Source organism: Odocoileus virginianus, chromosome 11 (genome assembly GCF_023699985.2).
Source record: "Odocoileus virginianus isolate 20LAN1187 ecotype Illinois chromosome 11, Ovbor_1.2, whole genome shotgun sequence".
NCBI classification, from domain to species: Eukaryota; Metazoa; Chordata; class Mammalia; order Artiodactyla; family Cervidae; genus Odocoileus; species Odocoileus virginianus.
In genome coordinates this window covers 47,455,208-47,472,689 of record NC_069684.1, presented here as the reverse complement: position 1 = coordinate 47,472,689, position 17,482 = coordinate 47,455,208, and the positions used below count along the sequence as shown (strand labels likewise).

Here is a 17,482-nt window from a genome sequence, read left to right as displayed (position 1 = left end):
TTCCATCAGAATGCCTATTTTGGAAAAAACCTTTCAGTTTCTTTATGGTTCAGAAAAAATTTTTAAGTTTGGTTTGATTCAAAAGTTAGTAAATTAGATTTGTTTGACCTGGCTTTTCATTGGTGAATTATTTTAGGTAAACTCCTGATCACACATTTAAAATAGATGTTCTAATTTATATTTCCTTTAAAAGATTCATACCCATTTAAAGATATTAATGAAGTTTTGAAAACAAAGCACAGGATCTTTTGTCCTGTATTTTTAACATCCATCTTATGCATAAATATGTATAGGCAGTACACTGTTACAGCTTAATGTGAAACAGATGCCCTTAAAGCAATTTAATGAGTGTGTGTCTAAAGTATGTATATGTACACCAATTTATTTCCTGACTTAAAACTGCAGTTTTATCAGACTTTTAGAGGAAAAATGCCAAATCACGATAGGTTGCACTAGATTTCATCTAAGAGCTCTTTGGAACAGTGAAAGAGACTAAAAGGACTGAATGCTTTTTCATACTTTATGTTCTTTCACGTAAAGCTGATTTAGAGAAATTCCTATCACTGCTTTTTCCTTTGCAGAAACTTTAAAACAACAAACTAGATCCATTTATAGTTGCTGGTTCATCTCAAGTCTGTAGTGGCCTTTTCTGTCTTCTTCTTGATGGGCTTTGTTCTCTTTTGTCCTGAATGTCTATGTCCAGTCCTAACTGTTCCCTGAACTCCAACTGCTCATTCTTAGTCTTGGCTTGATGTCTACTAGGTCACTTCAAGTTTAGCATCTCTAAAACAAAGCCACCGGAACTCCTCCCACCTCCAGTGACCAAACCTGGCTCCTTTCACAGTCTTCTTCACAGATGTGGCGATGGCAATCTTGTCCAGGTCCCATACTTGAACATTATCCTTGGCTCTTTTCATCTCCATAAGCAATCCCCATTTCTGCAGCTACCCACCTCCATGCCACCATCATCTCTTGCCTGGGCTATTGGCTTGGTCTCCTAAATATTACCCCTATTTCCAGTTGTGAGTTTCAATAGCCATTCACTACAGAACAGCCAGGGTGATCCTTTCAAAACAGAAATCAGATCCAGTCACTCCTTGGTCAGAATAAACACAGTGGCTTTCTGTCTCATTTACAGTAATATCCAGGCATGGCTATAAGTCCCTATATGATCTAGCTACCTCTCTGATCTCATATCTCACCCCTCTTCTTCTTACCTACTCTGCTTTTTCCATATCAGCCTTGCTGTTTTTTTTGTACCCAAGAGTATTCCCACCTCAGGGCCTTTGAACTTGCTTTGACATGAACCACCATCACCTAGATACATACATGTTCATTTCCAGAGCTCCTTCAGATTTCTGCTTAATTGTCCTAAAGAACTTTCCTGAACACCTTTTTCTGCCCTTCTACTTTATTTCTTTCTTAACATTTATCCACATGTGTAATTTTTCTATCAAATATTTATGTCTTCCCTGCTAGTACTGAAGCTCCATGAAGGCAGGAATTTTTATTTTTTTCTTTCTTGTTTTATCCCTAATACCTAACAGGCAGGATTTATGGCCAGGCTCTAGATTTTTAAGTCCCCTGCTCTTTCTGTGGTTGTGTATGCCCTTCCATAGGTTTTAAGTTCCCCAAGTGCAGTGATTACATCTTTTCCTTTGCCCCATCCCCTTATAGGATATAGGACTGTACTGTACACTCAGTGTGGGGTTCCAAGTGCCAAGTCATGTGCCGTACATAGCCTGATTGAATTACTCCCTGTGCTCATATGGTTGGTCATCAGCTTGGATCGTAGACTTACTCAGGATGTACTTCACCCTTTGTAGGAATAAAAGACAAGTTGCTGTTATTCCCCAGATACACAGTGGCATTTAGAAACTATAGGCAGTTTGTTTGCATGAAAAATCTAACATGGTGAGAATCTGGTCCTCAATAAATAGATTATTTGTATTCTGAATTGTGAATACTTGATGGAGAGGATTAGATTGTGCTGGTTTAAGCCTGAGGGTTTTGTGGTGGTGGTGGTGGTGGTAGTTTTTTATGTTGATATTTGATGTTGATATTTCTGCATTTAACCACCCTAAGTTCTTTTTTTAATGTATACAAATTATATATATATATATATATGTGTGTGTGTGTGTGTGTGTGTGTGTGTGTCTATATTTAAAGAACAGGATCACACTCTACATTGTCGTTCAGTCACTAAGTTATGTCCAGCTCTTTGTGACCCCATGGGCTACAGCACACCAGGCTTCCCTGTCTTTCACTATCTCCCAGAGTTTCCTCAAACTTAGGTCCAATAAATTGGTGATGCTATCCAACAATCTTATCCTCTGTCACCCCTTCTCCTGCCCTCATTCTTTCCCAGCATCAGGGTCTTTTTCAGTGAGCCAGCTCTTTGAGTCAGGTGGCCAAAGTACTAGAGCTTCAGCTTCAGCATCAGTCCTTCCAGTGACTATTTAGGGTTGATTTCCTTTAGGATTGACTGGCTTGATCTCCTTGCTGTCCAAAGGCCTCTCAAGAGTCTTCTCCAGCACCACAATTCAAAAGCATCAATTCTTCAGTGCTCAGCCTTCTTTATACACTGTATACTATTTAGATTTTCACGCATCTTATCATGACCTACTTATTGTGTCACCATGATATTGACAGAAAAATATAGTTTTTAAAGATTGTCCATATGTCATCAGTTCTCAAACTTAAGGAAAGTATGTCCCAGACATGTTCTTTTACAAATGGAAGAGTATCCATGTTTGGCTTGAGTCTTTCCAAAGCAACTACTAAAAGGCTCTTGTATTTTATTCTGACAATTTTTGTTCTTTTGTCTATGAGGTTTCTTAGGTGACAGGTAATCCTGACTGTTTCCCTCTTGTTTTTACAGGTGATCTGCAACTCTTTCACCATCTGTAATGCAGAGATGCAGGAAGTTGGTGTTGGACTATATCCTAGGTAGGGTGGATGCTATTTCATTTACTGGAAGGAGCCACTTTAATTCCCACCCAGCTCCCCAACCTTTTAAAAGTAGTTAGAAAGGCTATTACATGCAGCTGGTTTGAGAGCCAAGCTTGAAACTTAATGATAAATTATAAGAAAAATGGAAAATTTGAAGTTTAAAGAAAACAGTTTTATAACCCCACATTATATTCTATGCTATTAATGGAGAGGCAGACCTCAGACCTAAATTCTTATTGGGAATTGTACTGAGGACTACCCTGTGGCCAGTGGTTAAAGCTGTGTGCTTTCAGCGCAAAGGGTGTAGGTTTGATCACTGGTCAGGGAACTAGGATCCCACATGCTACAGGGCATGACCAAAAAGAAAAAAAACCCCACCAACATTTAAAAAGTAGTTAGGGGTTATGGGTGCTAGTAAACCACCCTGCCCTGATCTTAATCCCTAGCCTTCTGGGCTGATCATATGATTATTACACCAGACTTGCTGTAATGGGCCAGTTGGGTCCATTTTGTCTTTTGGCTCAGCCTACTCTCAACCCCAATGCTCCATGAGGTGGAACCCTCTTAGGCTCTGGTCTCCCGAAGAGCTCTCTCCAGCTCTCACCAAGGTGATCTGTATTGCTGAGCTGCTAGATTCTCCTTCGACGAGCACTCTGAGTTTCATTTTGTTTTCAGGCTATTAGTGTCCAAATACAAAGAGGGTCTTTCTTATAATTAACTGTGAATCTGAGAAGTCAGCTTCTTATTTCTCATGTGTTATAAACCACAGATCTATGGTATGGATCAATAAATGACTCTCATAAGATTATTGTGATGATGAAATTTGATCAACAAGCTCGTGTGCTAAGAAGGGGTTTTCTACATAGTGAATGCCCACTTAGAGTTATTTCTCATTGTTATCAAATGTGGTGGCAGCTTAAATACATTCCCTTCCCCGAAAGAAAAAGGTATTCCTCCAAGGTAACGAAATGACTTGGCCATGGCCTGGAATGCATGAGGGTCTTGGTAGTGAGATAATCTCAACATTCTGTTGAAGAGGAAGTACTTCTAATTATTCTGTGACATGGTTGCATGTGTTTTAGTGAAGTTGGCAGTTCCGCTGAAGGAGTTCAACAAATGCGATCCAGAGTGGGAAACTCAGGGGTATTTTGGCTGCTTCCTATTTACCTCAGAAGTAAATAAGGTATCCCTTTACCGCAGAAATTTTTCCTTTGCAAAGCAGTTTGTTTTCCCTCATCTTCATGTTGGGTCACCTTAGTAGCTGGTGCCTAATGAGACAGCCCCCTCCCCATACCCATCCCCTAAAGTTTATTAACAAACTTCCCTAATGAGCTTTAACCCAGGGAGCCTTTCACTTCGTGGGAAATAGGCTGGTGTCCCCAGAGGACTCAATTCCTGGTACACTGTCAACCCTACCTGTCCCCCTGCCCCTAAAGTAAAGTGTCTTTTGCCATTATAGTTGTTAAATTTAGAGGTTTGCTTCTGTCTACAGAGCCACAGTGTTCTCCTTTTTTTTCTTTTCTCCAGTATGTCTTTGCTCAATCACAGCTGTGACCCCAACTGCTCGATTGTGTTCAACGGGCCCCACCTTTTGCTGCGTGCAGTCCGAGGCGTTGAAGCGGGGGAGGAGGTGAGGAGCCCCTGTTTCCCACTGGCCGGCCTCTTTGTTCGTTACAACCAGTTGTGCCTGAAGGGCAGCTTTTCATTGTCTTTCTGCTGAAGAAAATGTATATATTACCTCTACCCACATACATGTGTTAATGTACAATATTTGCTTTTCTCTTTCTGACTCACTTCAGTGTATGACATTCTCTCGGTCCATCCATGTCTCTATAAATGACCCCATTTCATTCCTTTACATGGCTGAATAATATTCATTGTATGTAAATATCAAATCCCCTTTATCCATTCATCCATTGGTGCACTATGGGGACCTGCATGGGAAGAAATTCCGAAAGGAATCAGCTATACTTGTGTACATACATACCTACATACCTACCCACCTACATACATACATACGTACATGTGTACATACGTACATACATGCATACATACGTGTACCTACAGCTGATTCATTTTGCTGTACAGAAGAATCTGACACAACATTGTAAAGCAACCATGTGCTGTGCTGTGCTGTGCTTAGGTCGCTCAGTCGTGTCTGACTCTTTGCAACCCCATGGCCTGTAGCCCATCAGGCTCCTCTGTCTATGGGGATTCTCCAGGCAAGAGTACTGCAGTGGGTTGCCATGCCCTCCTCCAGAGGATCCTCCCCACCCAGGGCTTGAACCTAGGTCTCCTACATTGCAGGCAGATTCTTTACTATTTGAGCCACCAGGGAAGCAACTATACTCCAATAAAAAATTTAACTAAAAAAAAAAAAACCTCTACCCAGACTAATTTAACCATCATTGCTTCCAGATATAGGTGGGCTAACTTTTTTTTTTTAATCATCATCTTCTGGATGATGGAAAGTTCCTACTATATGTGTGTGGGAGAGACGTGTGTGTGTGTGTGATATTGTGTGTGTTCTGTGCATATGACAGTTCATCGGCCTCTTGCATCTCTGCAAGTGGTCATCCTTCTGTAGTCAGAGAGGTCAGCCCAAGATTGTGAAAGATCTCAAGGGTTTACTTACTCCCAAGGCCATTAATTGCATTTCAAGGGTGGTTCATTTTTACCTTTGTGTTAAAAAAGCAAACAGGTTTTATTCTTTCAGGTTGTCACTGGGCCTTGACAAACCTATCAGCGTCAGCTTCTTAGAGTAACTGTCCAGGCAAAGATGTGAAGGCAATAGAGGACAGAAAGTATGACCTCCAGCGCTGAACTGGCCTTGACCTTTCCAGTTCTGCAGGCTGCCCAGCCAGCCTCTTTTGATGAGGACCCTTCTCAGAAGTCCAAAGGCTCACAAGACATCTGGGGATGGGCTACTCCAGCACTGCTGAACCTGAGCCTGGGTGTACACAGTTCCTACCCTGAATTCTGGGTTATAGATATTTATGCTTTTCAGAACCCAGTTTCCCTCTACCTCCAATTTGCTAAAGTGGATATTTATTGCAAGGAAAACAGACTATCATAAGCTTTTATTGCATTTATGCAGCACTCAGCCAATAAAACCTAAACTCAGAGGTACCATATTTTATGTAGACAGGGATTTGGCTTTGATAAGACTGCCTCCAAACTAAGTTGCAACTGAATAAGCTGTCTCTTATCAGCCACTTAATTGAATTTCCAGTGTTTAGGATCGGTGTAGTAGGTACATGGGGATATCTGTCAACAATATGTGGAATTTAGATTTTTTTCCTTGGACCATATGTGACTTCAAGCCAGGGAAGAAGGGGACTGCTATCCATTTTCAACAACGTTAGTTTGGGAGCTGAGCGATGACTGCCTTTTGATAATGTTGTTGTTGTTTTATTAAATTTAAAAAAAAAATAGGTAACTTGACAAGCAAATAGGAAAACTATGAGAAACAGTTGGAGTTCTCAGAAAACAACAAAGAAATTTCTTCATATCTTGTTTTCTAGGCTTGGCTACCAATTATTCTCCTTGGTTAGTTTTCATTTAGTTGAAAAACAGCATCTTTTAGTGCTTATTTCATGTCCTTCACTTTCCATCTCTGGAGAAACAAGCAAATCCTTCCTCTTGCCTGACACAGAGTAGTTCTGCTCAGCATCTGCCCAGTAGACTCAGATATTTTCCCCTATGGTCCTTATCCAAATGGCTTCTCAACAGAGAGAATTGTCCCCACAAGTCCTTTTAATACCAATTTGTTCAGAAAATAAATGTCTCCCTACCATTATACACTTTCTCTGCCCAGTGGCTCTGTCTTCCCAACATTTCTTACCTGTCTTAATGTTATTTACTCCTCAAATATCATCTCTTCTGTAAAGCGTTTCCTGATTTCTCAAATTATAAGATTTTTTTCTCTGAGACCTTAGGTCTCAGACCTTAATATTTCTTTGGCATTTATTCTGGCTCTTTTAGTGACTTCTCCATTCAGCGACGAGCTTCATGAGGACGGGCAGTTGTGTCTTACTGTGTCTCCTTTGGCCTTCCCCGGTGGCTGGGTAGTAAAGAATTCCCCTACCAATGCAGGGTTTGATCCTTGGCTTTGAGATCTTTTTTCTTTTCTTTTTTTTATTTTTAATATCTATTTTTATTTATTTATTTTTTAATATTTTTTTTCCATTTATTTTTATTAGTTGGAGGCTAATTACTTTACATCATTACAGTAGTTTTTGTCATACATTGAAATGAATTAGCCATGGATTTACATGTATTCCCCATCCCAGTCCCCCCTCCCACCTCCCTCTCCACCCGATCCCTCTGGGTCTTCCCAGTGCACCAGGCCCGAGCACTTGTCTCATGCACCCAACCTGGGCTGGTGATCTGTTTCACCCTAGATAATATACATGTTTCAATGCTGTTCTCTTGAAACATCCCACCCTCGCCTTCTCCCAGAGTCCACAAGTCTGTTCTATACATCTGAGTCTCTTTTTCTGTTTTGCATGTAGGGTTATCGTTACCATCTTTCTAAAGTCCATATATATGTGTTAGTATACTGTAATGGTCTTTATCTTTCTGGCTTACTTCACTCTGTATAATGGGCTCCAGTTTCACAGAGTACCTGGTAGGCTACAGTCCACAGTGTCAAAGAATTGGACACCACTGAGTGACTGAGCATGCATGCTCATACACATGCACATGACTCCTTTAGTATCCACTGGATCATGGAAAAAGCAAGAGAGTTCCAGAGAAACGTCTACTTCTGCTTTACTGACTACAGCAAAGCATTTGACTCTGTGGATCACAACAAACTAGAAAATTCTTCAAGAGATGGGAATACCAGACCACCTTACCTGCCTCCTGAGAAATCTGTATGCAGGTCAAGAAGCAACAGTTAGAACCGGACATGGAACAATGGACTGGTTCCAAATTGGGAAAGGAGTATGTCAAGACTGTATACTGTCACCCTACTATTTAATTTATATGCAGAATACATCATGCAAAATGCTGGGTTTGATGAAGCACAAGCTGGAATCAATATTGCCAGGAGAAATATCAATAACCTCAGATATGCAGATGACACCACCCTTATGGTAGAAAGTGAAGCAGAACTGAGGAGCCTCTTGATGAAAGTGAAAGAAAGTTGGCTTAAAATTCAGCATTCTAAAAACTAAGATCATGGCATCCGGTCCCATCACTTCATGGCAATTAGATGGGAAAACAGTGGAAACAGTGACAGACTTTTTCCTGGGTTCCAAAATCACTGAAGATGATGACTGCAGCCATGAAATTAAAAGACAACTTGCTCTGTGGAAGAAGAGCTGTGACCAACCTAGATAGCATATTAAAAAACAGAGACATTACTTTGCTGACAAAGGTCCATCTGGTCAAAGCTATGGTTTTTCCAGTAGTCATGTATGGATGTGAGAGTTGGACTATAAAGAAAACTGAGTGCTGAAGAATTGATGCTTTGAACTTTGGTGCTGGAGAAGACTCTGGAGAGTCCCTTGGACTGCAAGGAGATCCAACCAGTCAATCCTAAAGGAAATTGACCCTGAATACTCATTGGAAGGACTGATGCTGAATCTGAAGCTCCAATACTTTGGCCACCTGATTCGAAGAACTGACTCACTGGAAAAGACCCTGATGCTGGGAAAGATTGAAGGCAGGAGGAGAAGGGAATGACAGAGGATGAGATGGTTGGATGGCATCACTGACTCAATGGGCATGGGTTTGAGCAAGCTCCAGGAGTTGATGATGGACAGGGAAGCCTGGTGTGCTGCAGTCCATGAGGTCACAAAGAGTCAGACACGACTGAGTGACTAAACTGACTGAACTGAACTGAGAGTTAGCAGAATTTGAAAAGTGGCTACAAGGTTGTGACAAAGAGCAGAGACTTGATTCACATTCAAGTTTGATTTTAAAGAGAGGGAGGATTTTTCTTTTTCTTTTTAAAAGATTTTATTTATTTTTATTGAAGTATAATTGCTTTACAGAAAAGGAAATGGCAACCCCCTCCAGTATTCTTGCCTGTGAAATCCCATGGACAGAGGAGCCTGGTGGGCTACAGTCCATGGGGTCACAAAGAGTCGAACATGACTGAGCATACACACACACAGAATTGCTTTACAATTTTGTGTTAGTTTCTTCTGTACAACAATGCAAATCATCCATACGTGTATGTATGTGTGTGTGTGTGTGTGTATCTACACCTTCCCTCTTGAGCCTCCCTCTTAACCACCCTCTATCCTACCCTCTAGGTCATCACTGAGCTGAGCTTCCCACTAGCTATTTTATACATGGTAGTATATATATGTCAATCCTACTCTAAGAGAGGAAGGATTTTTCAAAGTCTATTTTCAATTCAGAGCCAGTATTAGAAAAATTTATAATTGTGACAGTATAATTTGAGAAATGAAAACAGAGTATAATTTTAATTTGATCTTATTATCCACTCAGAAATACATAATGAGAAGATGGGCTTCATGTAAAAGGGATTCATTTTGCCTTGAAATTTTCAAGTAAGCAACAAATTCAATATCCAGCAAATATCTTTCATGGTATCACTCTAATGTTGGAAATGATATACTGCATTTTCCATAAGAGCTGCACTAAAATGGCAAAGCTATGGTCAGTAGCATTAATATTTTAATGTGATCTTGTTCTTTGCCATTAAAACATCCACTGATCAATGGCAAAGTTTCAGATATATGTTCCCACTAAATGAGCCCTACATTGAGTGAGCAGATTCTCAGTTAAAACTGGTGAGTCTTTGATAAAGGTTTTTAGCTCTGGTTGATAAAATGATTTAGCTGTCATTACTAGTTAGTAATTTGGATTTTTTTTTCCAAAAAAATTATGGATAAAAATGTTTTTGCTGTTGAGACCTTCAGTTTTGATAGTGTATTTTGCAAACTTCACTGGCATGAAAGAGGCCCAAGGAGAAGAATGGGGCATTCTTTGTTGGAGGAGTAATATTTGAGCCATTCCTGAAGGAGGAGAGAGTTCTGAATAGGCTGAGAATGGGTGAAAGGGCATTCATTGGCTGGTGAAGGTCAACACCATATACATTGCATGGTGTACATTGTTTCAACATAATTGTGTTGGATATACATAATTATGGGAGATGGTAGTGGGCAGGGTAAAGGATCCACCTGCAATGCAGAAGACTCAGGTTCTAAACCTGGGTTGGGAAGATCCCCTGGAGAAGGAAATGGCAACCCACTCCAGTATTCTTGCCTAAGAAGTTCCATGGACAGAGGAACCTGGTGAGCTACAGTCCATGGGATTGCAGGAGTCAGACATGACTGAGCAACTAAACCACCAAAGGGTGCAGGGGGAGAGTTTGAGGCTAGAAAGGCAGATAGAAAATCAGCTTGGGAAGCCTTGTATACCCTCATCCTATATTCAGGGAGGAACTGTCAGAACTTTGTGTAGACAAATGATGTGATCAAATGTGAGCTTTAGGAAGATCTCCCTTAAAGCAATTTAGAAGATGTACTGTAGGCTAAAGGCAGCAGGGAGGCAGCTGGAAGATCATTACACAGTCCAGTTAATGGTTCCAGGCAGTTACAGGATACTGAGGGAGGCCGAAGGAGTCTCTTTATTGGGATTAAATGAAATAACTAGCCTCCTGCTGCCCATTCTCTGGCTGGCATGATCACTCATGAGTTTTGGCCCTTGTAATAAACTCAGGTTTGTCAAGCATATTTCTCTGGTGAGTCAGGCCCTGGATTTGTTGGTTTCACTCTGGGCACATTGTAATCACCCAATAACGACTACTGGTTAATCCTGATATTTGGGGCTGATGACTAAGAGTCATTGGGCTGGATGGAGAACTAGAGTTGTAGGGACTTTTCTGGTGATCCAGCGGCTAGAACCCGCCTGCCAGTGCAGAGGACATGGGTTCAGTCCCTGGTCTGGAAAGATCCTACATGCCACAGACCCCTAAGCCCATGTGCCACAACCACTGAGGCTACACGCTCTGGCGCCAGCATGACCCAGCTAGAGGGTCTGTGTGCTGCAGCGGAAGACCCCACATGATGCAACTCCTACTCCCCATCCTCTTCCCCCACCCAGCACCCCACCAGAGGCATGAGCCACGTTACTGTAAAAAGAGTGTCAGCCTGAATCAGTAGATGTGGGTGCAGTTCCCAGATGGATCTAAGACCTAGGCTGGTTTTCACTGGTGAGTGCCCAGCACCTTGTAATGTCAGTAATGTCAGTGTACATTCCTTAAGGACAGACACTCTCGTTTTCTGCATGTGGAGCCGCATGTTATAGCCACCTCACATGGGAAGGCTTTAGAGAGGGCCAGCCAGCTGAGGCTGTAGCTGCTGTCACCCTGGTGATGGCCAGGCTGGACTTGACTTTCTTCCCCACTGACCACTTTGACAAGGCCTCCCAAAGCCATGTTTTCTGTCAGAGTATGGCCTCCCCTGCCCTACCATGCTGTCAGACAAGAAAGATTAGGCTTTGTAGACGTGAGATGCTTTCTTTTAAGTCTCAGAAAGCCACATGGCGTGTTCTGCTCTAGGGAGTGTTTGTCATCTCCCTCAGTGGATAATCCTGCCTCCTTCCTCTCCTTTACTACCCGCTTCTTCCCCCACTACACAGCACCTCCCCGCTTAGTTACTTCTGCACATAAAAGCAAATAAAGAACTAATCTATGCAGTATGTCACTAGCTGATCTGGTACAGAAAAAGGAAAACTAGAGGAGGATGAGGAAATTAGGACTACTTGGGTGAGGTAGGAGTCAAGTTGTTATTTTAAATAAGGTTGTAAGGGGACTTCCCTTGTGATCCAGTGGCTGAGACTCTGAGCTCCCAGTGCAGGGGGCCCTGGGTCAGGGAACTAGATCTCACATGCCACAGCTAAAGATCCTGCATGCTGCAACTAAAGACCTGGAGTATCCAGATCAATAGGGTAGTAAGGTTAGATGTCAGTGAGAAAGTCAGTTTTGATGGAAACTCAAAGGAGCTGAGGGAGGTCACCATAGTAGATCTTGGGGAAGGGCAGAGGAAGCACCCATGCACAGGCCTTGAAGCCGGTGTGTGTGTGAAACCCCGGTGAGGCTGGGCTGCCTGAAGCAGCCAGGAGGAGAGAGGAGATGGGAACAGACCTTTTGTGAAGCCGTTGCTGCTTCCACTACCTGTGATGAAGGATCAGTTTCTTTATTATTTTTTTTCCTTAATCCATTGTCAGCTACTAGTTTTATAAGATTTAATGAAAATGAATTACTAGAAAAGTGAACTTAAAATAAGAGCCTAATGTTTTATTATTTGAGCCACATAAAATTTCTCTTACCAGATTGATGTCAAAATTTCTAAATGTTTGCTTTGCATTTCTTTACTCACTTCAACATAGACCAATAACCCACGCTGCAGAACCATACTTTGAGTCGTGTTATGAGAATCCACTGTAAGGACTTGGCTGTTGCTCTAAGCTAAAGGAGGAGCCGTTGGAGCATTTAGAAGAGAGGAAAGATCTGATCCAACTGACATTTTAAGTGAATTACTCTGGTTTAGAGGATGGAGTGCAGGCAACTCAGGAGAGGAGCAGGGATGCTGATGAGACTTGCATTTTACAGGCAAGAGATGATGATGGCTCAGACCAGGATGGAACAGGAGGGAAAGGTAGAACGTGGTTGTTTCTGGATGTATTTCTATGGTTGAGCCCACAGAGTTTCCTAGTGAATTGAGTGGGGAAAGTGAACGGAAGGGAAGTCAGGGGTGACCCCACCTTGGGGATGACCCCAAGGTCTCCACTTGGATAACACGAAAGATGAATTAATGTCAACTGAGACTGGGATTGTTCCAGCTGTGAGGGAAAGGTTGGGGAAATCTGGAGTTCCATTTTGTATGTTTTGAATTAGACTTCCAGTAGATAGATCTAAGAAATGTTTAAACATCTTGATGTTACATAAAGACCTGCGTCTTGAAGTGAAAACTTAGGGCTAGAGAGAAACCTGGAATGTCCCTGAAGTGTGCCCTCTCACCTGTGGTCTTTCACTGTCCGGTGCAAGGCATGTTGTTATTCACTCGCTAAGTCATGTCCGACTCTCTGCAACCCCATGGACGACGGCATGCCAGGCTTCCCCATCCTTCACTACCTCCTGGAGTTTGCTCAAATTCATGTCTATTGGGTTAATGATGCTATCTAACCATTTCCTCTGTTGCCCTGTTCTCCTCCTGCCTTCAGTCTTTCCCAGCATCAGGGTCTTTTCCAGTGTGTCAACTCTGCATCAGGTGGCCAAAGTGTTGGAGCTTCAACTTCAGCATCAGTCCTTCCAATGAATATTCAGGGTTGATTTCCTTTAGAACTGACTGGTTTGATCTCCTTGCTGTGCAGGGGACTCTCAAGAGTCTTCTCCAGCACCACAATTTGAAAGTGTCAGTTCTTGGCACTCAGCCATCTTTATGGGCCAACTCTCACACCTGTACATAACTACTGGAAAAACCATAGCTTTCACTGTTTGAAAGTAATGTCTTTGTTTTTTAATACACTATCTGGGTTTGTCATAGCTTTCCTTTCAAGGAGCGAGTGTCTCTTAATTTCATGGCTGCAGTCACTATCCTCAGTGATTTTGGAGCCCAAGAAAATAAATCTGTCACTGGTTCCACTTTTCCTTCTTCTATCTGCCATAAAGTGATGGAACCAGATGCCATAATCTTAGCTTTTTAAATGTTGATGAAGGTGAAAGAGGAGAGTGAAAAATCTGGCTTAAAATTCAAGGCAGGACATAGTTTATATTTAAAAGGGTCCAAGGAAGTCAAGTTAGGTACCTTCATCAGTGATCGCATCCTGGCATTAAGTTCTCCCTATTTGGAAAGTGTTCCATCTTTTTAAATCCTCACAAGTGAAAGAACTGTCTGCTCATTTCCAACAGTCCAAATCTGGTTGAACCTAAGTTCCATGAAGCAGCTATAGAACTGAGTAGGATTTAAGAGGAATCTGGCTACATAATCTGCCATCCATTTGATTGCCAGGATTAATATGGCTTCTCTGATTGCCAGTGGTTACAGAAAGTATTACCAAAACATACTAATACCAAACATATAACAGCTCTTGATATTTTCTGTTTAGTGAATAAAATGGGCAAAAGTGCATAGAGTTGATGAGCCCAATTCTTTAAAATATTAAGTATATGATATATCTAACAAAGACTGGAAGGTAATGCCTTAAAATTTTTTACTCGTGATTATTTGGGTGGAGAGACTGTAAGAAGTATCTCCTCACACTTTCTGGTGTGTAACTAAAGCATGTTTTACTCTAACAATTTGAAGTAATAGCCGGTTTAAGAAGGTGGGCGCGGCAGCCATGTGACGCCTCCCTCTCGCCTCCCTCTCTCTGGCCTCGCAGCTCACCATCTGCTACTTGGATATGCTGATGACCAGCGAGGAGCGCAGGAAGCAGCTGAGGGACCAGTATTGCTTTGACTGTGACTGTTTCCGATGTCAGACCCAGGACAAGGTATGTGGTATGGAGCCAGCTTGAAACACCACCCAGGCAATATCCCCATGATTTTGCAGAGAACTCTGCTCTTATCTCCCATTGACCCAAAAGTAAATGACTCTCAGTGAATAATAGGAAACAAAAGTAAATAAAACAATACATTGTGCTGCATATGTTTTATTTCCTGGAACTCTTGTCAACCACCAGGCAACAAGAGGTTTAATGTCAGGTAAGGATCTATGGAGTCTAGAGGGAATGTGGGTGTAAAACATGTAATTAAAAAGATGGGGTGGAGAGGGAGGTGGGAGGGGGGACCGGGATGGGGAATACATGTAAATCCATGGCTAATTCATTTCAATGTATGACAAAAACCACTGCAATGTTGTAAAGTAATTGGCCTCCAACTAATAAAAATAAATGGAAAAAAAATAAATAAAAAGATGTTGGAGGCCAGAGTGCTATTAGAGCCTATAGCAAGAGGGCTAATTACGTTATGAGTGGTAACAGCTATTGCTCAGTAGTAAATACACCAAGTTTTATTGAGTTTTTATTTCTTTAAAATTCCTCCTATAACCCTTTCTGCTGCAATACTTTATCAGATGGAGATTCCTTATCCAGGAACTTTTACTTTCTGAGAAATGAAAAGTCAAATGCCCTAAAGATTATAAATGAACTTTTCTCATATTACTCATATACCTTCCTTACACTGAGCCTATTTATTCTTAGTTTGCACACAATTAGGTTGTCTAATGAACTCTTACTTTTGTAGAGTGTTTTACATTTGTTGGACTTCTTTTGTAATTATTATCTCATTTGAACGTAAGACTTATAATTAGGAAACAGAACTCAGAAAGGTTCAGAGATATGCCTCTGGACAGGATGAAGGAAAAGTGGTAGTACCAAATCTCAAACACTGATCTTTTGATAAACCTAGTGTTCCTTCTACTATACGACAACTACCTGTGACTTCTGGTGCCCACATCAGTGAAGAAAGGTAGTTGCTTTCACTCCATGAGAAAGGAGCAAAAGCTCATCCTAAAGATGCAGAAGTCAATGATCATGGTTAGTTTTTCATTAAAAATAGCTTATAGAGCGAGAGGTTCAAGAGGCGGGGGGGCATATGTATACCTATGGCTGATTCATGTTTTGGTATGGCAGAAACCAATAAACATTGTAAGACAGTTATCCTCCAAATAAAAGAAAAAGTTAATGGTAAGTTTGCTAATAGGATGTGCCTTCTGAATCAAACACCATCTTGAATTAATGAAAATACACATTGATTTGATTAATTTGATAAATCTGGTACTTTAATTTACCATAACCATGCCCATCACATAGTTTAAAAAAAACATTAATTATAGAAAAAACATAGATTATAGAAATAAGTGAATTGAATGGAAAAAGTTGGATCCATTGCTAATAGCTCCCCAAGATTCAGTCTACTTAGGTGTTTACATTTTGCCATTCACAAACATTCCAGGAATCACAGATCCCCTAGAATTCCTCCTTAGAGTTTAACCTGGAATGGCTGGGAGCAAGCTATCTTCCCATCAGCCTACTTGGTTAGGGATGGGAAGGCTGTTGGATTTAATGCCTCTTACCTGCCATTTTTGAGAAGGGCATGGCAACTCACTCCAGTATTCTTTCCTGGAAAATCCTATGAACTAAGGATCCTGGTGGGCTACAGTCCATAGCATCTCAAGGAGTCAGACATGAGCTAATGACTGTGCATGCAAGTGTACATGCCATCTATATGGCAGACCCTCAATTTTTTTTTTTTTTTTTTGAGTGATTACTTGATTAAAACTCAGGTCAGGTTCACTTTTGGCTTATTGTTATAGTTGAAATCTGGGCTGAAATAATAGGAACGGGTTTAGCTACAAATAACAGATAACCCAAAGAAAACTGGCTGTAGTAAGTGTAATATGTTTTTCTCAATAATTCTAGAGAAGCAGCCCAACATGAGAACAGCTCCTGGTAGGTCTCATCACAGACCCAGAATCCTTCTGTCTTCCTCCTTCGACAGCCCTAGTGTATGCTTTTGTCTTCATGGCCCCAGGATGACTGCTGCCCCCAAGCCCCAGTCATTGCATCCAAGCTCTAGACAGGGAAAATAAGGGGTGTAAAAGACAAAGAACAAAGAGAAATGCTCCTGGGGATTTCCACCTGTATCTTATGGGTCAGAGCTGTGTCACATACTATTGCAGCTGTGAAAGGGGAAGGAAACAGAATTTTGGCTTTTCAGCCTTTAATCCAGAAGAAGACAAGGAAGAAGAAGTTGTGAATAGCTTTTTGGTAGCTGATCTGTAGTGTCTCTCATATCCATTAAGACACTTTTCTTTACTCCTTTGAGTTCAAAGTTTGAGATAATATTAGGATTGTCCAGAGAAAGAGAATGAGCAGGGTGTATATGTGTGTTTGTGTGTGCACATGCATGCACACATGTAAAGAGACAGATAGGTTTGTTGGTTGATTATAAGGATTTGGCTCATGTGATTGTGGGGACTGACAGGTCCCAAGATCTGCAGTTGGCAGGCAGGAGACCCAGGGTTGCTGATGGTATAAGTTACAGTCTGAAAGTTGGTAGGCTCAGTGATGCAAGAAAGACAGTATTTTAGTTTGAGTCCAAAGGGAAGAAGAAAGTGAAATCACACCTAGAAGGTAGTCAGGGAGAAGGAGATAGCTCTTACTAGTGGTGGGGTCAGCCTTTCTGTGCTATTCAAGGCTTCAACTAATTAAGTGTGGCCCACCCACACTGGGGAGAACAATCTGCTTTAATAAGCCAATTTATCCACATGTTAATCTCATCCAAAAACACTCCCATGGGCACACCCAGAATAACGTCTGACTAAATACCTGGGTACCCTATGACCCAGTCAAGTTGACATATAACTTGAACCATTACAAATACTGTGTTAGAGGTAGGCCAAGCCATATCATCAAAAAAGTACTGGAGGCCAGGAGGAGTGGCAGCGTCTGGCTTTGGGAAGGCTGTTGGTGCAGGAGCCCCCAGGCATCTGGCATGCACCCACCCCACCACTATCATGATACTCAAGGGGAAGGGTCAGCT

At 41.6% G+C, this 17,482-nt stretch overlaps 1 protein-coding gene across 4 annotated transcripts in view; it reads left to right on the top strand.

Moving 5' to 3' along the window:
* SMYD3 (SET and MYND domain containing 3) overlaps positions 1 to 17,482 on the top strand; it is a 716,821-nt gene that overhangs the window by 548,498 nt on the left and 150,841 nt on the right. For 2 of the 4 annotated variants that reach the window (XM_020915229.2, XM_070474408.1), the window contains exons 6-8: positions 2,882 to 2,949; positions 4,480 to 4,582; positions 14,320 to 14,430. In XM_020915229.2, the coding sequence (XP_020770888.2) occupies positions 2,882 to 2,949; positions 4,480 to 4,582; positions 14,320 to 14,430 (282 nt within the window). The remainder of the gene's footprint in view (positions 1 to 2,881; positions 2,950 to 4,479; positions 4,583 to 14,319; positions 14,431 to 17,482) is intronic. The other 2 variants (XM_070474406.1, XM_070474407.1) reach the window with 2 other exon arrangements.